The sequence below is a fragment of the Psittacula echo genome, assembly GCF_963264785.1.
Source record: "Psittacula echo genome assembly, chromosome: Z".
Classification (NCBI taxonomy): Eukaryota; Metazoa; Chordata; class Aves; order Psittaciformes; family Psittacidae; genus Psittacula; species Psittacula echo.
In genome coordinates, this window is record NC_137742.1 from 38,372,534 (window position 1) to 38,390,000 (window position 17,467).

At 38.5% G+C, this 17,467-nt stretch overlaps 1 protein-coding gene across 1 annotated transcript in view; it reads right to left on the minus strand.

Annotated features, from left to right (window-relative positions):
* The window catches only part of PCSK5 (proprotein convertase subtilisin/kexin type 5), a gene marked incomplete at its 5' end in the record, with an annotated part of 204,094 nt that overhangs the window by 14,929 nt on the left and 171,698 nt on the right, over positions 1 to 17,467 (minus strand). Inside the window, 3 exons of the mRNA XM_080638774.1 lie at positions 5,052 to 5,188; positions 14,714 to 14,902; positions 15,964 to 16,081. Of these exons, the coding sequence (XP_080494900.1) occupies positions 5,052 to 5,188; positions 14,714 to 14,902; positions 15,964 to 16,081 (444 nt within the window). The remainder of the gene's footprint in view (positions 1 to 5,051; positions 5,189 to 14,713; positions 14,903 to 15,963; positions 16,082 to 17,467) is intronic.

Sequence of the window (17,467 nt, forward strand, 5' to 3'; positions counted from 1 at the left end):
AGGCACATGAAAAACAGCAAGGTGGTTGGTGACAGCCAGCATGGCTTCACTAAGAGGAAATCCTGCCTGACCAATTTGGTGGCCTTCTATGATGGGGCTACGAAACTGACGGAAAGGCGTAGAGCAGTTGATGTCATCTACCTGGACTTGTGCAAAGCATTCGACACTGTCCCACATAACATCCTTGTCTCTAAATTAGAGAGACATCAATTTGATGGGTGGACCACTCGGTGGATAAAGAACTGGCTGTTTGGCTGCACGCAAAGAGTTGTGGTCAATGGCTCGATGTCCGGCTGGAGACCAGTAACGAGTGGTGTCCCTCAGGGATCGGTGTTGGGACCGGTCTTGTTCAACATCTTTGCCGGTGACATCGACAGTGGGATTGAGTGCGCCCTCAGCAAGTTTGCCGATGACACCAAGCTGTGTGGTTTGGTTGATACGCTGGAGGGAAGGAATTCCATCCAGAGGGACCTCGAGACGCTTGTGAGGTGGGCTGATGCCAACCTTATGAAGTTTAACCATGCCAAGTGCAAGGTCCTACACCTGGGTCGGAGCAATCCCAGGCACAGCTACAGGTTGGGCAGAGAAGAGATTCAGAGCAGCCCTGCGGAGAAGGACTTGGAGGTGTTGGTCGATGAGAAAATGAACATGAGCCGGCTTCAGTGTGTGCTCGCAGCCCAGAAAGCCAACTGTATCCTGGGCTGCATCAAGAGGAGCATGACCAGCAGGTCGAAGGAGGTGATCCTGCCCCTCTGCTCTTGTGAGACCTCATTTGGAGTATTGTGCGCAGTTCTGGTGTCCTCAGCATAAAAGGGATATGGAACTGTTGGAACAAGTCCAGAGGAGGGCCATGAGGATGATCAGGGGAATGGAGCACCTCTTGTATGAAGACAGGCTGAGAAAGTTGTGGCTGTTCAGCCTGGAGAAGAGAAGGCTGCATGGAAACCTCATAGCAGCCTTCCAGTATCTGAAGGGGGCCTATAAGGATGCTGGGGAGGGACTCTTCATTAGGAACTGTAGTGACAGGACAAGGGGTAACGGGTTCAAACTTAAACAGGGGAAGTTTAGATTGGATATAAGGAAGAAATTCTTTACTGTTAGGGTGGTGAGGCACTGGAATGGGTTGCCCAGGGAGGTTGTGAATGCTCCATCCTTGGGGGTATTCAAAGCCAGGCTGTATGAGGTCTTGGGTGGCATGGTTTAGTATGAGGTGTCCCTGGCCATGGCAGGGGGGTTGGAACTAGATGATCTTAAGGTCCTTTCTAACCCTAACTATTCTATGATTCTATGATTCTAAGTCTTTAGGATTTATTCTTCACAGAGCAAAAGCAATCTGTTCCTTGAGATTAGCACCTGTAGCAGTGAGAAGAGTATATATAATGTATTAAAATAAGTAAGTCAGCAAGACCTTTACAACTATATATGTAAAACAGGAGTGTGAAGGAATAGGCTTTAAGTGTAAAGCTGGTAATGTAGTTGGCCACTTTTACACTATCCTAGTGACAAAAAAGGACTGTAAAAGTTGTTTGGAGAACAGCCCTGATGAAGTTTGCAAAATGGCTCCATGCTACCTCACTTGTAGGCTTCAATACAGGGAGTGTGCTAGGGAACTGGGTTCCAGTTCACACAAAGGCAGAAAAGCTACCCTAAATTGTACTTGAGAACGTCCAGAGACATTCCTGGCTATATCAGGAATAACAAGTGCAAGATGCGGTTGAAAATAATTGATTTTTATCTTTTCAGTAATATGATTAAATTTAAATTGCTTAATACTTTCCTTCTATCAAGTTAAACCAAACCCACAAGCACCAAACATCCCCGAATCCCTGAACAGTTCTTCACATAGTCTATGGCTGCTTTTCCAAATACTTTTAACGAATAGTGCTTTTTAGTGTACTGGGAACTTTGCTCGGCATTTACTGGAGCAATTAACATTGCATAGCTAAGAACCTTTCACCACTGCAAAATCATGGTGAGAAGTAATCACTGCAGATAAAATTACGTGAAAACTGAAGCACCAGCAATGACGTTTTTTTTCTTCCAGAGCTCTAGAGGACGATAATCAAGATTTTCAAAATGCTGTTCTTCAAGTTAAGCACTTGAGTATACAGTTTACTTTTAAATGGCACTGGCAACCCCAGAGTTACCACAGACTTTAATAAAGAGTTATTCACTGCTCAGCAATTTTGAAAATCACACTGATTATCTGTGTCTTCAATAGGAACTTGTTGGCCTCATATCACATAACAGGTTTTAAAAATTCTGGCTTATGACAGCTGGTTTAGCATCCTAAAAAATTCAGGTTATGCAGACAACTGAGACAGGCAATAAGAGAATATGAGAAAGGCAGAGAGATTGGCTATGCGGCCATCTGCTGCATTAAAACCAACATAATTCAGCTAATGAAGAGCAGAAATAAAGAAGTAAAACTCTCATTCAATTCTGTCAACTTCAACAGCAGCGGAGTGAAACTTGTCTGTGCGTTAGATTTTTTTAGACAAAAATTTATCTAAGCAGCATAAAATCAGCAGTTCTAGTTTGTCATAATTTTGGAATGAGAGGGTTAATTTTTGTTCAAAGTAAAATGTATAAACCCAGTTAAGTTGGGCCTATGCACCACTTGGAATAGTAAGGAACCTGGACAACTCTGTGTTCATATATTAAGAATTCCTCCTGTGCCCTAGCTTGCTCTAAGTTGTGATGGAAATAGTCCTATTGAGTTTGTAAGCTGCAGGAGCGACTGAACCAGCTGGCCTCCCAGAAAGGCGCAGTTACTTTGAACACGTAAACTGCACATAGCCTTTATTCCAATCCAAATAATATAACAAACCAAATTTCAACCAAGAGGAAGATGAAGTACTCCATCACAATATCTGATGGCAGAAACATTAATGGGCTTTTCCTGGACAGAGTAGAACTGAAACAATTAACATTCTTTTAAAATAGCCAACTACATGCACATGCCCTGTCACACTAGCCTTTCTTATCTTAAGCTCAAAGCACTGAAGTTTACATTTTAGTCAATGTTTATGTGTACTTCTTCATGTAGTAGAAAAATAAAAGCACTTGCCCTTGGTGCGGCCGATTCCAATCATTTTTATGACTTCCATTAACCTACTAATTCAGGAACAGATTTAAAAATCACCTATGGCAAAGTTCAAAAAGACATACTTGTATAAATTCAAGTACTTTAAGTTAAAACCTGTGTCTTAAAATTCAGAATTGACTTTAAGCAAATCAATTAGAAAACTCGTACTGCTTTGTGAGTTTACTTAGCTGCCTGAAATTAAACGTATCTTTTATTTCACACTTTATAAACTAATTCTATTGCTAATATCACTGTAGTCCCAAATATATTTCGTAGCATAATTCTTGCATTTTTTATCTATCAGAAAGCAGTGATCAACTATACAATGTAATATTATTGCATTCTGATACACTGTCCAATCAGAGTGTTAATTTTGATTTAGTGATAAATGATTTCCTGTGCATCCACAGTACTGGTCTCTCTAACATGTTTAAAATCTAGAACATTTGATAAAGTGATATTTCACCTTTGGTTATTTTTATTGAAGGGTTTCCACCTATTTTGATGTGGGGCTCTGATGGAGCCGTTAAAGGAGAATATTCAGTATTCATGCATAAACAGTGGTATTCTTGTCTGTGTATAATGGATCTATTTTAAAATGGTTTTTAACATTTAAATTTTCATTAAGTCCAAAGGTAAGTATATACTCATACTTCATAACCAACAAAGACAAATAAGCATGTATTCCCATGAGTTCTTTGAAAGCCCTTCTCTCAAACTCAGTGCTCATACTGAAATGTGTGAATGAAACTGAACTGTGCAGTACGAATTAAAAGCAGAGGAATGCCTGTAGCCTCAAAAATTCTTACTAGGAGCACAGTTTGTGAGTAGATGAATGCCACTTCTAAGCACTGTACCCATACACACATTGTAACCACACACTGGACATTGCAACCTACCAGTGGTAGCAAGCCATGAATTTCTTTCAGATAGTGGAATTTTCTAGTTGTGCAAATACCAATAAATGCCCCTTTTTCTTATGGGTAGGACAAAAAACACAAAGGAAACAAAACCAACATGAAAATAAATCACTGGGCCCTATATATAGCTGATACAGGCCAAGTAAATACAGGCCCTATATCAGCCGTGAAAGTCACAATTTGAATACAGCAGAGTAACTCTGGGCTGCTCTAACTTACGTTGAAGACTTGTCTGATAAATCTATATTCAGCATTCAAGAAAACAGATTCCTCTATAAGCAGACTATAACTTATTTCAAATGTGACACATGCAGATTGATTCAGTTTTGTATCTTTGTCCACAAAAGACTGTGCCTAGTAAATATCTAGCTTTGTTTAAAGCACTGATTACAGTGCTTTAAATAACAGCTTAAAACACTGATTACAGTGCTTTCTGATAACAGGAAGGGATTCTATAGGTACACTGAGGTACCAGAGCACCTCCCATATGAAGACAGGCTGAGAAAGTTGTGGCTGTTCAGCCTGGAGAAGAGAAGGCTGCGTGGAGACCTCATAGCAGCCTTCCAGTATCTGAAGGAGGCCTATAAGGATGCTGGGGAGGGACTCTTCATTAGGAACTGTAGTGATAGGACAAGGGGTAACGGGTTCAAACTTAAACAGGGGAGGTTTAGCTTGGATGTAAGGAGGAAGTTTTTTACTGTGACGGTGGTGAGACACTGGAATGGGTTGTCCAGGGAAGTTGTGAATGCTCCATCCTTGGTGGTGTTCAAGGCCAGGTTGCACAAAGCCTTGGGTGGCATGGTTTAGTGTGAGGTGTCCCTGCCCATGGCAGGGGGGACGGAACGAGATGATCTTAAGGTCTTTCCAACCCTAACTATTCTATGATTTTACAATCCTACGATGCTCTTTACAGCTCTGCCTTCACACTAAAACCAGTGAGATGTTCTAGCTGTAAATAAAAGTTGGAAAACAGTCAAGGCAGTATAATGAACTGCAAGCATTCTTCTGAACTCACCAAGTCCAAATAAGGGTTAGAGTCATACCTGGAGTCTTGAAATTTCTCAGCTGAGATGGAGTGTCACAGATTTCCAAAATCCAGTCACCTGCTGCTTTTTCACTCCAGCAGTGAGTAGTCATAAACTCCCAGTTTTTGAATCCTTCCATGGAATGATCAAATAGCCTAAAATAAATAATGACATTATTTTGAGTGAAACATTTTATTTGGGGAGCTAAGCCTCCCAAGTCTGCAATATCTTGAATGATACACTAATTAGTGAGTTCATTCAATCATGCCTTTACATAATGTTGCTCATAATGGATTTCCCACACATATTTCAAGCACATTCACCAGTTTCTTGTTTTGATGGAAAAGATTCTTCACATGTCATCATTTGTCTAATGTGAAAGAGAATGGAAAAATAATTCATTGAAAAAAAAACCCAACCCCAAACTAATACTGTTTAATAGGATTCATATGTCTTGGGAAAAGTGCACACAATACAGCATATATTTTGCGTTAGCAGCATGACACAAATACGAACAACTTTTAAGTAGGAAAATTGCTGTAACATTTACTTTTGGCTGTGGATTGGAATACTTAAAAGGAGTTTAAAAGCAGTAAAAAATATGAAGTGACTGAGACAATATTACCAATTCATTATATGTGACTTCTTGTAAGGAAATAAAATGTCACTGAGGCATTGGTCGCAGTCCTCAAATCACCAAGGTATAACTCTCTTCAAACACTTTTCAAACCCAAACTCTCTTCAAATCCAATTAAGTTTGGGTAAAACTGAAAGATTTTAAAATCATCATCTAATCATCAACATAATTTAATTACCTAGGTCGTGGGTGAAGACGTTTGAGTTCAGGCCTGGATCACGATAATTACTAGTATGGGGGCTCAGTTCAGAGGCTGCAATGGAATGCTGATCCCATAAGGGAAGAGGAAGGAGATTTTGTTATCTAAAACTGGAGTTTATTAATGAGATTTTAGAAAGACTAAAGAGAACTTGTGGGTTTTTTTCAGTGCTCACGGGATCACTGAAACAACATCAGGCACTGAAGCAACAGGAGGTTGCCTGGTACCCCAAAACTATTGATGAGAAGTGTACTCTAATCAAGACTGTTGCCTCCAATAAAATGACACAGATCAGCTTTGAAACATACTCGTAAGCAGGAAAACTGCTGTAACATTTATTTATTATATACAACCATGTATATTTATATCTATATCTATATATTTCTATAGAGATATATAGATATACATAGATATCAATTACATATATTTTTATCTATATGTGCATGTATATAAGTATGTATATATATTTATCACTGTTTTAATTTGCTCATTGTCTGAAAATTCCACTGGCAACAGCTATGCTTAAATACTTTTCATAAACAAAGATCTTTCAGTAGAAAATCCAAAAGATTTAAAACCCTTTTCCATAAAACAGAGAAAAGGTTGGCATTAGACTACAAAAATATTTGGGTATTTTGCACTTACATGGTTCTTAACTGTTATTTTTTAAGGTAATTTCAAGCTTTATTCTCAAAAGGTTGTAAAGTTCAGCAAACACTGAGACAGCAAGATACTCTCGTAGCAATGTATGTGTTAATTTCTGGTAAAAATCACCACAGAATGTGAATAAATGCTGTATTTCTTGTGAAAACTTTGGTAAGTCAGAGCATAGGGTCAGGTACGGTGTATTCACACTTACTGCAATAGGACCTGTATAGACCTGCATGTTACATGCCTGGTGCACTTTATAGTATATTTATAGTATATTATATATATTATATTATATACTTTATAATATCAGCCCAATGCTGATATTCACACTCTCACTTGTGCAACCTTTTCCCATTTTCAATGAATGTATAATAATATTTTTTATTAGCACTGATAACATTGAATTGAAATATATATATTTAGAATTAGGCTTCATTTTCTCTGATAATTTTGCACTATTTTTTCTGATGCAGTTCTGTGCCTTTGTGTGTGTCAGTCTATATGTGTGTGTATATATATTTATTCTGCCAGCAGAATTGGTCTGTTTCATTTCACTGTTAAATCAGTTGTGTGAATGCAGCAAATCTCACAAACACATGGCACACATCATTTACTGAAAGGGTAGAAATTATTACACAGTTATTATACAGCGTTTACACATGGGTATGTTCAATTTTAGTCGTTATGTAGGATATTTCCAACAGTTCGTCAAATTGTCATACTGTGTTTTGCTGATAACTAATGTATCACTTTCTAAACACCTTGTCAATCTGTCAAAGCAGTAATACTCCTCTTTGCCATTGTGGCAACTAAATTATATACTATTATGTAAGTACTGTGCAATTATATTGTAAATTCGGTATTCACTGGGCTTCCATTCACATACATAGAAACACAAGTTGCTGTTTATTTTTACTGTAATTAGCCAAATGTTTCCCATAGTATTTTTTATTTGTCATGCTTTTGAATTTTAAATTGCTATCAGACTTCCATTTTAGTATTGCATCATTATTTTAAGTAATTTGGGAGGAAGAGAAAAAAATCCACTATGACCCTATCAGAGGTTAACTTCCCTTCCCCTGTTTACCTAAGAATACATTATGGCTGTAACCATAAGGATTCACATCTCCAATTGAAATGGGGAAAATATGCTTATATTCTTTCAGAGAAAAGTGACTAGTTTTTTTGAAAGAATTCTTTGGGAAAGAGCTGAATTTTATGAAGTAAGGTTTAAACTGGAATCTTTTCATGTGTGAACTGTGTTTCTACCATTCTACAAATAAGTCAAAAAGCTACTGACAGATCAAAAGAACAGCTAAAAAAAAAAAAAAGATACTGACTCTGAGGCTGTCTGTGTGTCCAAGTATTTTTGTGTTGCTCTGCTTATGCACTAAACTCTCAAATCAAAGAACCTGTGAGGCAGTACATGGATCTCCCTTTCAGTGGTATAAAATGAATGAATCAAGTGATTAAATGTTCAGGTGTACTTTTCCTTATTCAGAAAGAAATACAAATGGAATAGAATATCTTAAGGAGCATGGAGCCAGTCCATATAGTTAATTGATGGTGTTATTTTCATATTGATACCGAACCAAAATTCATATCAAGGACACATACAGAGCTTATAGTGGACTAGTAAATTATTAGTATATTGTCTGATGAATTGTTATTTGAGTATTACAGGTTACTACATGTTAAAATGGTTAAATACGATTATTAGAATGATTTGATAATTCTTATGATCATGATCATATGCATCTGCAGCATCTGTACTCATGTGTGGAACATGAAGGACCAAAGTGAGCCAGAGCATTTGAATATTTCTAATTTATTCGTTAACATAACTGTAACAGAAGGCCGGATCTGTTATTCAACTACTCACATAATCTCTCTTATTAACAGGACATCCAAGTTACAGTGGATGTGACTACATGTCTGCTCACAATGAACGGCATTACATTTAAAAATTACTCTCTTCCCTGAGAAGTTTCATGACATACTCCTCGTGTCATATACAGGTCTGTATAAGAATATAAATATCACAGAGCGTAGAGGAAAATAATTATTTCCTTTAAACAAATTCAAGAGCCTAGAAATTGCACCACATTTCTATCTAAAAACATGACCTCAAGTAGAAATGTTAGTCTGTAATCAAATGTTAAACCCAGAAGAAGACAATTAGCCACTTTCTTGGGATTTGACAAGTAGGAACATAAAGCTCGTCTCCCACAGCTAAATCTACTAGCGTTAAAAAATCAACCAAACAAGTGTGCCAGCTTTTTAGCAAAGAATCAGTAAGTTCCTAAATGCTCAGAAGAATTTGCTTTAATTTTTAAATTCGTGTGTGAAAAGGCTGTGGGGTAGGGGATCCATTAGGCAACACCACCATTGCCCATCACGAAAAATAAAAGATGTACACAAAAAAAGAGCTTTTTTATTATCAAGAACTTTTTTTTTTTCAACTCAGAAGGTGCAGCTGCACCTGTCTGGCAGCCTTGCTTGTATATTGAACTGACCACACCAAGAACCAGCAAGCAGATGGCTGGGGCTGCAGTGGAGTAGCTCGCAAGAAAAGGCTATTTTCTCCTCTGTAGTAGCAATCTTTGTTTATGATGTGCTCCAGCCTACTAAAATGGCAGGCAAGCAGAACTTGCCCACTAGTCTAATTGGCCACAGGATTTCGGGTGAGCTTTATTTACAGTTTGAAAAGAGTACAGCATGCCTCATCAAGCTGCACACGTGAAAATGCTTGGATCAATTATTCTTAGAGCAGCTCTTCTCCACAGGGTTCAACTACCAGCTCCCTGTGAGAAATAGCCCCTGAGGAACTGCAAACAGCTCAAACTGACTTAAACAAAGCTTCAGCCAGACTCTACTGCTCACCAGTACTGAAGAACTCAGAGAAAAAAGAAATGGTCAGAAAGCATACAGGCACTTCATAAGCTGCATTCACCTGCATGTGTCAAGGAAGATCACTTAAAACTTCTGGATATGGATCTAAACATATATTTAAAATCTATGCATACACATATTTTACTTTTTTTTTTTTTTAAATTTCCATATTACATCTGGTTATCACAGTTACTTTCATGAAGCAATGGAAATCTTTAAGCTGTCATGATAAAGTTTTTTGGAGACTAGCAGGAACAGTAGGGTACAGTGCTTGCCACCTTGAACTAGTGGACATTACAGAAACTGCAATCTTTAAATATAGAGAACTTTACCTCAGGGACTACACATATCCACATGAAATGCTCCATCACGACCTATAGACATGTCAGGCTGCGGAGCTCCACACACCACACTGGTCAGCCAGCTATATAGCTGATACTTACTATGCCTTCCTATTGAATTTGCAGTAAACCTTCAGAAACCTCACTCTAAATAGGCAGAAATCCTTACGCAAGAGCACGAATGAACCTGGTGTGGAATATACAGATTTTTCCTGCACTATCCTAGGTTTGAAAAGAGACATCTGATTAGGGTAAGGGCAGTAGTGGACACTGTCTATCATATAATCCAGTTTATTCCAAGTGAAACTCAATGTAGTAAGTGTCACAGTATGATTGATGAGGGCCTAGTTTTCGTAAGGCTGGGAAAAGAGTATTTAATTCTCACTGTAGTAGCTGGGACAAACCTATCTGCAGGAAGTAGAAATACCAAGCCTTCTTCCACAGCTTCATTGAAACAGCTCCCTGCTTTTCTATTTGGTTCAATACAAACCTCAGAAGCTGAGACATTTAGCTGGACCCTAAATATATTCTTAGCCACTTGTCCTCAACCCTGCTTTAACTATGGAAAATTAGATCAAACTTTTAATGACTGGTTCTAATTTTCCATTAAAACTGAACTTCAGGTACTGAATTCTAAAAGCCAACACATGCCTACTCTGTAAATCCCTGATTAATTCTTTACTAGTCTCAGTCATCAAAGAAAGTCATGTGTCACTCTAGATCCCAGGTATATTGTACTTCATTCATCTTGCACTTACAGCAAATTCCAAGATCAGTTTTACTAACAGGGAGGATAGTGTCACTTACATGAATTCATTTACTCTTCTGCATGTGCAAAAAACCCCAAACCCTGTCTTTTCTGCAGAGCTGAGAAAACCAACATTATTTTTCCCTCTCAGATTGAAAAGAAGTGTTTACTATTTTTTTATAATTAATGTGTCTAGTATCTCCAGAGCTCCCTGCCCTATCTACTGTTAATACTGTAAGATCTTTAGAGGCATTGATGTTGCAACTGCAGTTCAAGGGCTGGTTGGTAGAAGGGTAGTGGGATGCCTATTCACTCTCCCTGTCTTCTACACCTCCTCTGCAAAAAAATAAATAGATAACTGGAATGAAATAAAACATAGCAAGTAAGAATTATAAGAAATGGTTTTCTGAGGATTTCTTCATCCTGTAGGCATAATATAAGCAGAATATTGTTTGTCCATCCTGGACTTAACAGCACCACAGAGTCCTTTTCTGTTCCTATAACAGTGAGACTCAGCATAAAGTCTGGCCCTACCCTTTTCATCATATTTGGAAACATAACATTTTGGGGGTTTTATTAAAGTATAATGCATAAACTGCAATAAAGACGCAAGAGAGACTGGTCTAGAAATCAAAACGTTGTCCTATAAAGAAAAGGTTTCCTCTTCTGATAAGCAAGGCTTTTTATGAAGCAAACTAGCAAGTCAGATTAGATGAGAATGCCCTGTTTTTGCTCTAAGAGTTTCCTGCATAGGAGGGTATTATTAAAATTTACTGATTATCTAAGGTTTCATGATAGGAAAAAGATGATCATGAAAATACTTCCTTTTGTTACTGAAAAGAGGTATTATTAATGTCCATGCCATATAAGCATAGGAAGCTAGTGGCCTGGAAACTTGCCATCACGTGGCTAAAAAATTTCAGTTACGCAGTTCGAATGGCAGCAGCTGCTTTAAATTTAAAGGGCAAGAATTAAACAAGCCAAGACTTCAGTGGGAGACAAATGAGCCCTAAGTTCGCTTCTTCTGTTGTCTTTGTATTTAGCTTCTCCTCCATAGCCCGGCCTGTATTGAGTGTTTGTTAGAACTGACCTTGGTATGTCTCAAAACCACTCAGAATCCCATGCTGCCAAATCCAATGGCCAATTGTTTTTAAAAAGGGGATACTGTTCCCCTTTGGACTTAACTGTAGCCTCATCCTCACACCAGACAGCACTTTCCAAGCCTGTATTTTCCTCTGCTGCAGTACATCCAATGTAATCATGTTTAGTTCTTTCCAAACAACAAAGCAGATGTTCCCTGTAATGCAGTTTTTGAAGAATGCACATGAGGCTCAAGCCAGTGACAGTGTAATCCACCAAATGCCTGCAAAGGAATCCACAATGCCTCTGTCTAACAAGTTTTCTTACTGAAGTCATTTTAGGGGATGCCAACATTAAGGACAAAATATGCAGAAAAAAGGCCAAATAATGCCTTGAGGGACCTACTTGTCAATGCACCAGAAACTACACAATGACTCTTCTTCCAGAATTGGTGAAGAAGTGCACATGTGTAAAATATACCTTTTGCACTTTAAGACATTTTACTAACAAACTGTTTCAAATTAAACCCAGATGAATAGCAGTAAAGCAATGAGGTTTTCCCTGGGTTCAGTAAAAACAGCTGGTAATGCTGCTATTAATCATGTACGTGTGCATTAAAAAGTCTTGTATGTCTGAGAAAAGCATCTCAGTCAGGTAGCAGCAATGTACAACAGGCTCTGGGACCTTTGCCTATAGGAAAAAATCCCCAAATGCTGGCTGCCAAGGCATCCCTGCATGCTACTCGTGCTTGAATGCATTTGTTCTTATGCCCTCATCAATAACGATTTAAAATTCAAATGCCTCATGATTGCATTCTCGTATTAGTGAATAAGAACACTCCTACTCTTGAGTTTTATTTTCTAACATGATGCTAAAACATATACACTCAACAACACTTAGTATACTACTAATTGCAAGACCATGTTAAGACTTCTTCTTGCAAGACTAAATAAACCAAGCATTGAAACACTATTTTTTAAAGTACTGTGCCATATCCATCACTTTACCCAAAGAAAGGGATTGTGAAGGCTACAGGTATTTCAGACCTAGAGTTTGCAAAGTACATTTATTCCTTCATGTTAGTAGTCTAGCATTGTTTGTTTTAGCCAAATGTGACTGACAAGTCAGTACATCTCTTATGCTTGCATGGGAAGGGAATTTCTCGTGCAATTGTGTAAGTATTCACTCTGTCATTAATAATTTGTTTTTTGGAAGGTAGCAAACATTAAAAGGCTTTTCAGTTTGTGGTTTTTTTTTTTTTTATGGTTAGCTTTCTGATAGTGTAGGATAACATACAGCTTAAGATCACCTTATTTTAATACATATACTTGTGTTTTCTCTTTCTACCACAGGTACAAAAATAATTTCTTTCTAAGGTGTAGGGGTTACAAAGAGATTGAATGACTTAAACTTTGTACCTATTCCACATACGAGTCATCACCAGAGGTGAACTGTGAACACTGGAATGTCTTTATCTCTCACTTGCTGTGAGTCAGCTACAAGACATGAAAGCCTAGAGCCAAAAGTTAGCTGTGTTAAGACCACTGGGTTTACACGAGATTGTTTTGTTTGGATATCTAGTTGGAGGACTTTCAACTTTTTTTTTTTATTTTTTTTTTAAATTTTTTTTTTATTTTGAAGCACAGAACTGCTGCATAAAAATTGAATAGAAAACCAAAGAAGGGTTTCTTCAAACAGAAAAACAGAAGACCGTTTCATAACTCCTTAGAGGGTAGAAGTCTGCCTCTGCACTGTTTAGCATATGACAAATTCTTTGTTCAGTGTGACAGCGACATACATAGATGTGTGTGCCCATGTGCTCTGTTAGCAAAGCTCTGACAACACTCATAATGAAACACGAGATATTCTAGAAGGTGCCAAAATTCCAGGACAACTTTCTCTCCATTTGACGAAATAACGTCTACAGCTTAAAGAGTATTTTCAGTATACATTTTCTTTTAAATTAACCTAATCTCTCATGAAAATACAGGCTCACATTTCCATTAGAATCAAGTCCATCTGAGATCCAGAACAGGTCCTTCTACCACTGAGGGACAGGAACACATGCAAGTCTCCAGGACTAGATAGTCACTATATCAGCAAATCTGTCTAGGCGAATGTGACTGAAAAGGCAGTTTGGAAACCAAACCACTCCCACTTCACTAAAAGCTCTGAGGAGTAGGACTGGGAATATAAATGTTCGTGAAGACTTCAGCATGACAGCAGCAGAGTTCGTACAACATAGATTTGACACATGGCAACATTCAATGTTTCTGAGATATACAACATCAGCTAACATAAATTTTTGTGTGGGAGCCATGCTCTGTATCCAGCAGAATGACAGTTACCTAAAGAAATTCTCCCTATCACACTATGGTCCCATCAGAAAGAAGATTTCTAGCCACTCAGAATTATAGAAAGATTTCTTATTGTAATTGAAAATGGGGTAGAGTTTGAGAAGGTTTCTGGGGTTTGTTAGTGCTTTAACCATCTCTGGTAGGAGGCAGTGCTCTTGAACACTGATTTAGCAAGATTTATCTGGGAAGGACTGCCAGTGTTCTCTTCCAAGAAAGAAGAGTTCTGCTAGTAGACCAAAGAAATGGAAATATTATTGAGAAGTCTTTCAACTTGCTGAGGAGAAATACTAATGATGCACCAGGCACTGAAATTGCACTAATGTTGGAAATGCTGCACTGGATAAAGAGATACTTGTTTGAGTCCAGTCTGGATAAAAAGAAACAATCTGATGCAGTGTCACCATTCCTCCAAGAACATAATACAGAGGTGACAGGATGAGAAAAATGACTGGTCTTTCTGAGTGGTTATTGTTAGAGTAGCTGGACATTCATAAGCAGGTATTTGTCATAGATCCATGGGATGAAGAAAATGGCTGACTTTTAAAAATTGTAATAGGCTGCTTACAAATTTATTTCAAAGTACCAGTGCAACTTCTCATTGCATCTTTGAGTTCATTTGAACTTCACTTTCCCCATTTCTCTCAGAAAAAGAATAATTAGCCTGTGTCTGCCAACAAACCTACTGTAACAACTTGATTGTTCTTTGCTGACGCTGCGGTCTTGGTGCAGGCTTTGCACTCTGGCTGGACCATGAAGTTGTGTTGTCACACCATACCTGTTGGCCAAGAGCTGTGACCTAGTCCCAGAAGGAGAGGTTAGGTAAATTGCCAAGTCTCCACGTCGAGGGTGAGTAACAGTGATGCGCACAACGACATGCTCCAAGTAGATCACATGGTGGTTAGGGTTATCTGAACAGCCAGTGGCTTTGTAAATTGACCGGACAATGCTGTCAGGTCGTATTGTTCTGTAATGTAAGCATATAAAACAACATCAGCATTTCTTGCTTGTTCTATAAAGTAAGGCAACCACATCTTTTTTTGCTTAGCAGTGAATGACTGTGCTGGACAATTGTTTCTGACAAGTCCGTAGCCTATAGCTGTTAGTTTCAACACTTACATCCTAGCTGAAACTATCACTATAGGATAATTATTGTACTGCAGCTAAACACAACTACCTGGGTTTCTGTTAAGTGTGTACACATGCTGAAAGAGTACAGTGAAAAACCTGTAATAGGAATAAGCTTTTGGGACGGAATGTATTTGTCGATAAGTGGCCAGCTGAGAATTGTTGGGATTGTCATGGGATCACAGCTGCTTGTTAAGCCCCAGGAAATGCCTGGCATACCCATCCTTGCTTACGTAATAGCAGGTATTACATGTTAACTGCACTAAACGGCATCTGACTCAACTGGTTTAAACTGGCTCAATATCCTTGCAGACTATACCAGTTATGGATCAAACTTGATCAAACAATAACCTTAATGCTTTGGAAGTGTGCTTTATGACTGATACTATCTCTTTATTCACAGGGTTCACATGCAGAATTTTCTCTTCAGCCTTTTTCTACAGAAACCCTATTTTAGCCATCAGAAAGGAGTTTAGACTTCGTGTCTGAGCTAGAGATTCCTCTGAGACTGTCTGAAAGAGATAATTACATGCATATTTTAATGAAAAGAATATTTGCTTGTTAGATCCTGTACTGGTAAATCCATACTCATTTTACAAAGGTGTCTGCAGTGCACTCCAACATTCTTCTTTGGTGCACCATCTACACCAGAATCAATCATTATCCAGCCTGGCTTGTTTTATACCTTTGGTTTCTGGGGCATTCTTGAAACTAGGGCTTTTTTCCAAGCACCACAGGGAACAATGTTTACAGGCAAATGACCTGACATCTGTGAAGGTGGCAGAGCTTCCCAGTATAGCTTTCACATGACACATTATACACAATTCAAGGGAGGGGTAAATTATACCCAATTTCTTTCCATAACTTTATGCCAGCAAGAGTTTTGGCAGCGGGCATTACTTGATTTGCCGATCTGTGTTCTCCACACACACATGCTGTGGAGGGACTGTTGTCCACTTTTCCGCTTCTATCACCATTGCTTCAGCATCCATCAGTCCAAATCCATAGAGGTGGCTCACTGCAAGGTACAAACAAAATGGTTGCAATTATAGCATAAACCCTTGTTTTATGTCACAGAGTAATTCCAGAGCGTCATACAGGAGCTGCTTTCTTTCTACTTCTTCCTTGCTTTTACACAAAGCCTCAAAGTCTCTTTGCCATAAAAACTATATCTGATTTGTTTACTGAATCTGTTCACTGATTCACATTGCAGAAGTGGCAAATGACCATCATGAGTAACACTGCCTTATCATGAGAAGTGTGGACCAGAACTGCAGAATGCCAGGAAGTCCAGTTGCCTCTGACTGCCCTTTGTTCATGTGCTTTAATTCAGCTCAGTCCTCTTATATGACGTATTAAAAGGCCAAAAGAACTGAGGAGGGTTACTTCTGTTACTCAAATACCAAACACATGTATGTCCATAAATACTGAAGGTAACTAAGACAATAAATTAAAGAAGGAACAGACTGACTTTTGTAACTGCTGTACGGTCTTAACTTTCCTGACTGTAAGTAACGTGTATACTTTCCTATTCCTGTATGCAGTATGGTTGCCAAGGGCCAGTCAACCAGCTATATCCAATATCTCCCTAAAGCTGTCTGCATGATGAGGGTGAAGAGCAATGATATTTGAAGACCAGGGCCCTAAAGATAACTCGATTCTCATGCATACTCAATGCCAGAAAGGCTCCTTCCTCTACCTCCTTTGAAGATCTGCAGATGAAGGACAGATCTGCAGACTGAAGTTAGCGCTGGAGAGAGCTGTTAACACTGCTGTCAACCTCTGATACAACCTACTGTGTGCATTGCATACACAGTGATACTAAGCATCTATGGCTGGAGGTTAGCACTCTGTTAGAGCTCATTCCTGGATGTTTCATCCTCACCTCTATCTGCCTTTCATGCTATGGAGAGCCACCAATTGTCCCCTTGCAAGAAACACAATGCTTACAAATTTAACGCCTGAATGCCACCAATTCAAAGAAGCAGAAGGCTCTAAGGAATCATCTTTCTTAGGGTACAAAAAAATTGAGCTTTCAAATGTCCAACATGTAGACAAGGTGAAGTATTTCCAACAGACTTGTGCCATTTGTTTCACTTTTTTTGTAATTTTAAGATACGTAACTTGATGTAATTATTACAATAGTTCCACCAGTTCAAAAAGGCTGGAAGTTTCACTTACTGAATGAGCTGTGGCTTTTGATTGCTGTTCCAATCAACACATAAGCTTACAAATGGATTTTGATGAATTAGAATAGCTGCTAGCTGTTGTTGTATTATGACAAGTCAGTGCTCTTGGTGAAGTTCTGACAGTAGAAGGTGAAAGAAAAAAGCTTCCAGAGGGAGGAGTTTAGATCATAAATATTAATAGATCAGTTTGCCTTGTTACCACAGACAGTGGTACC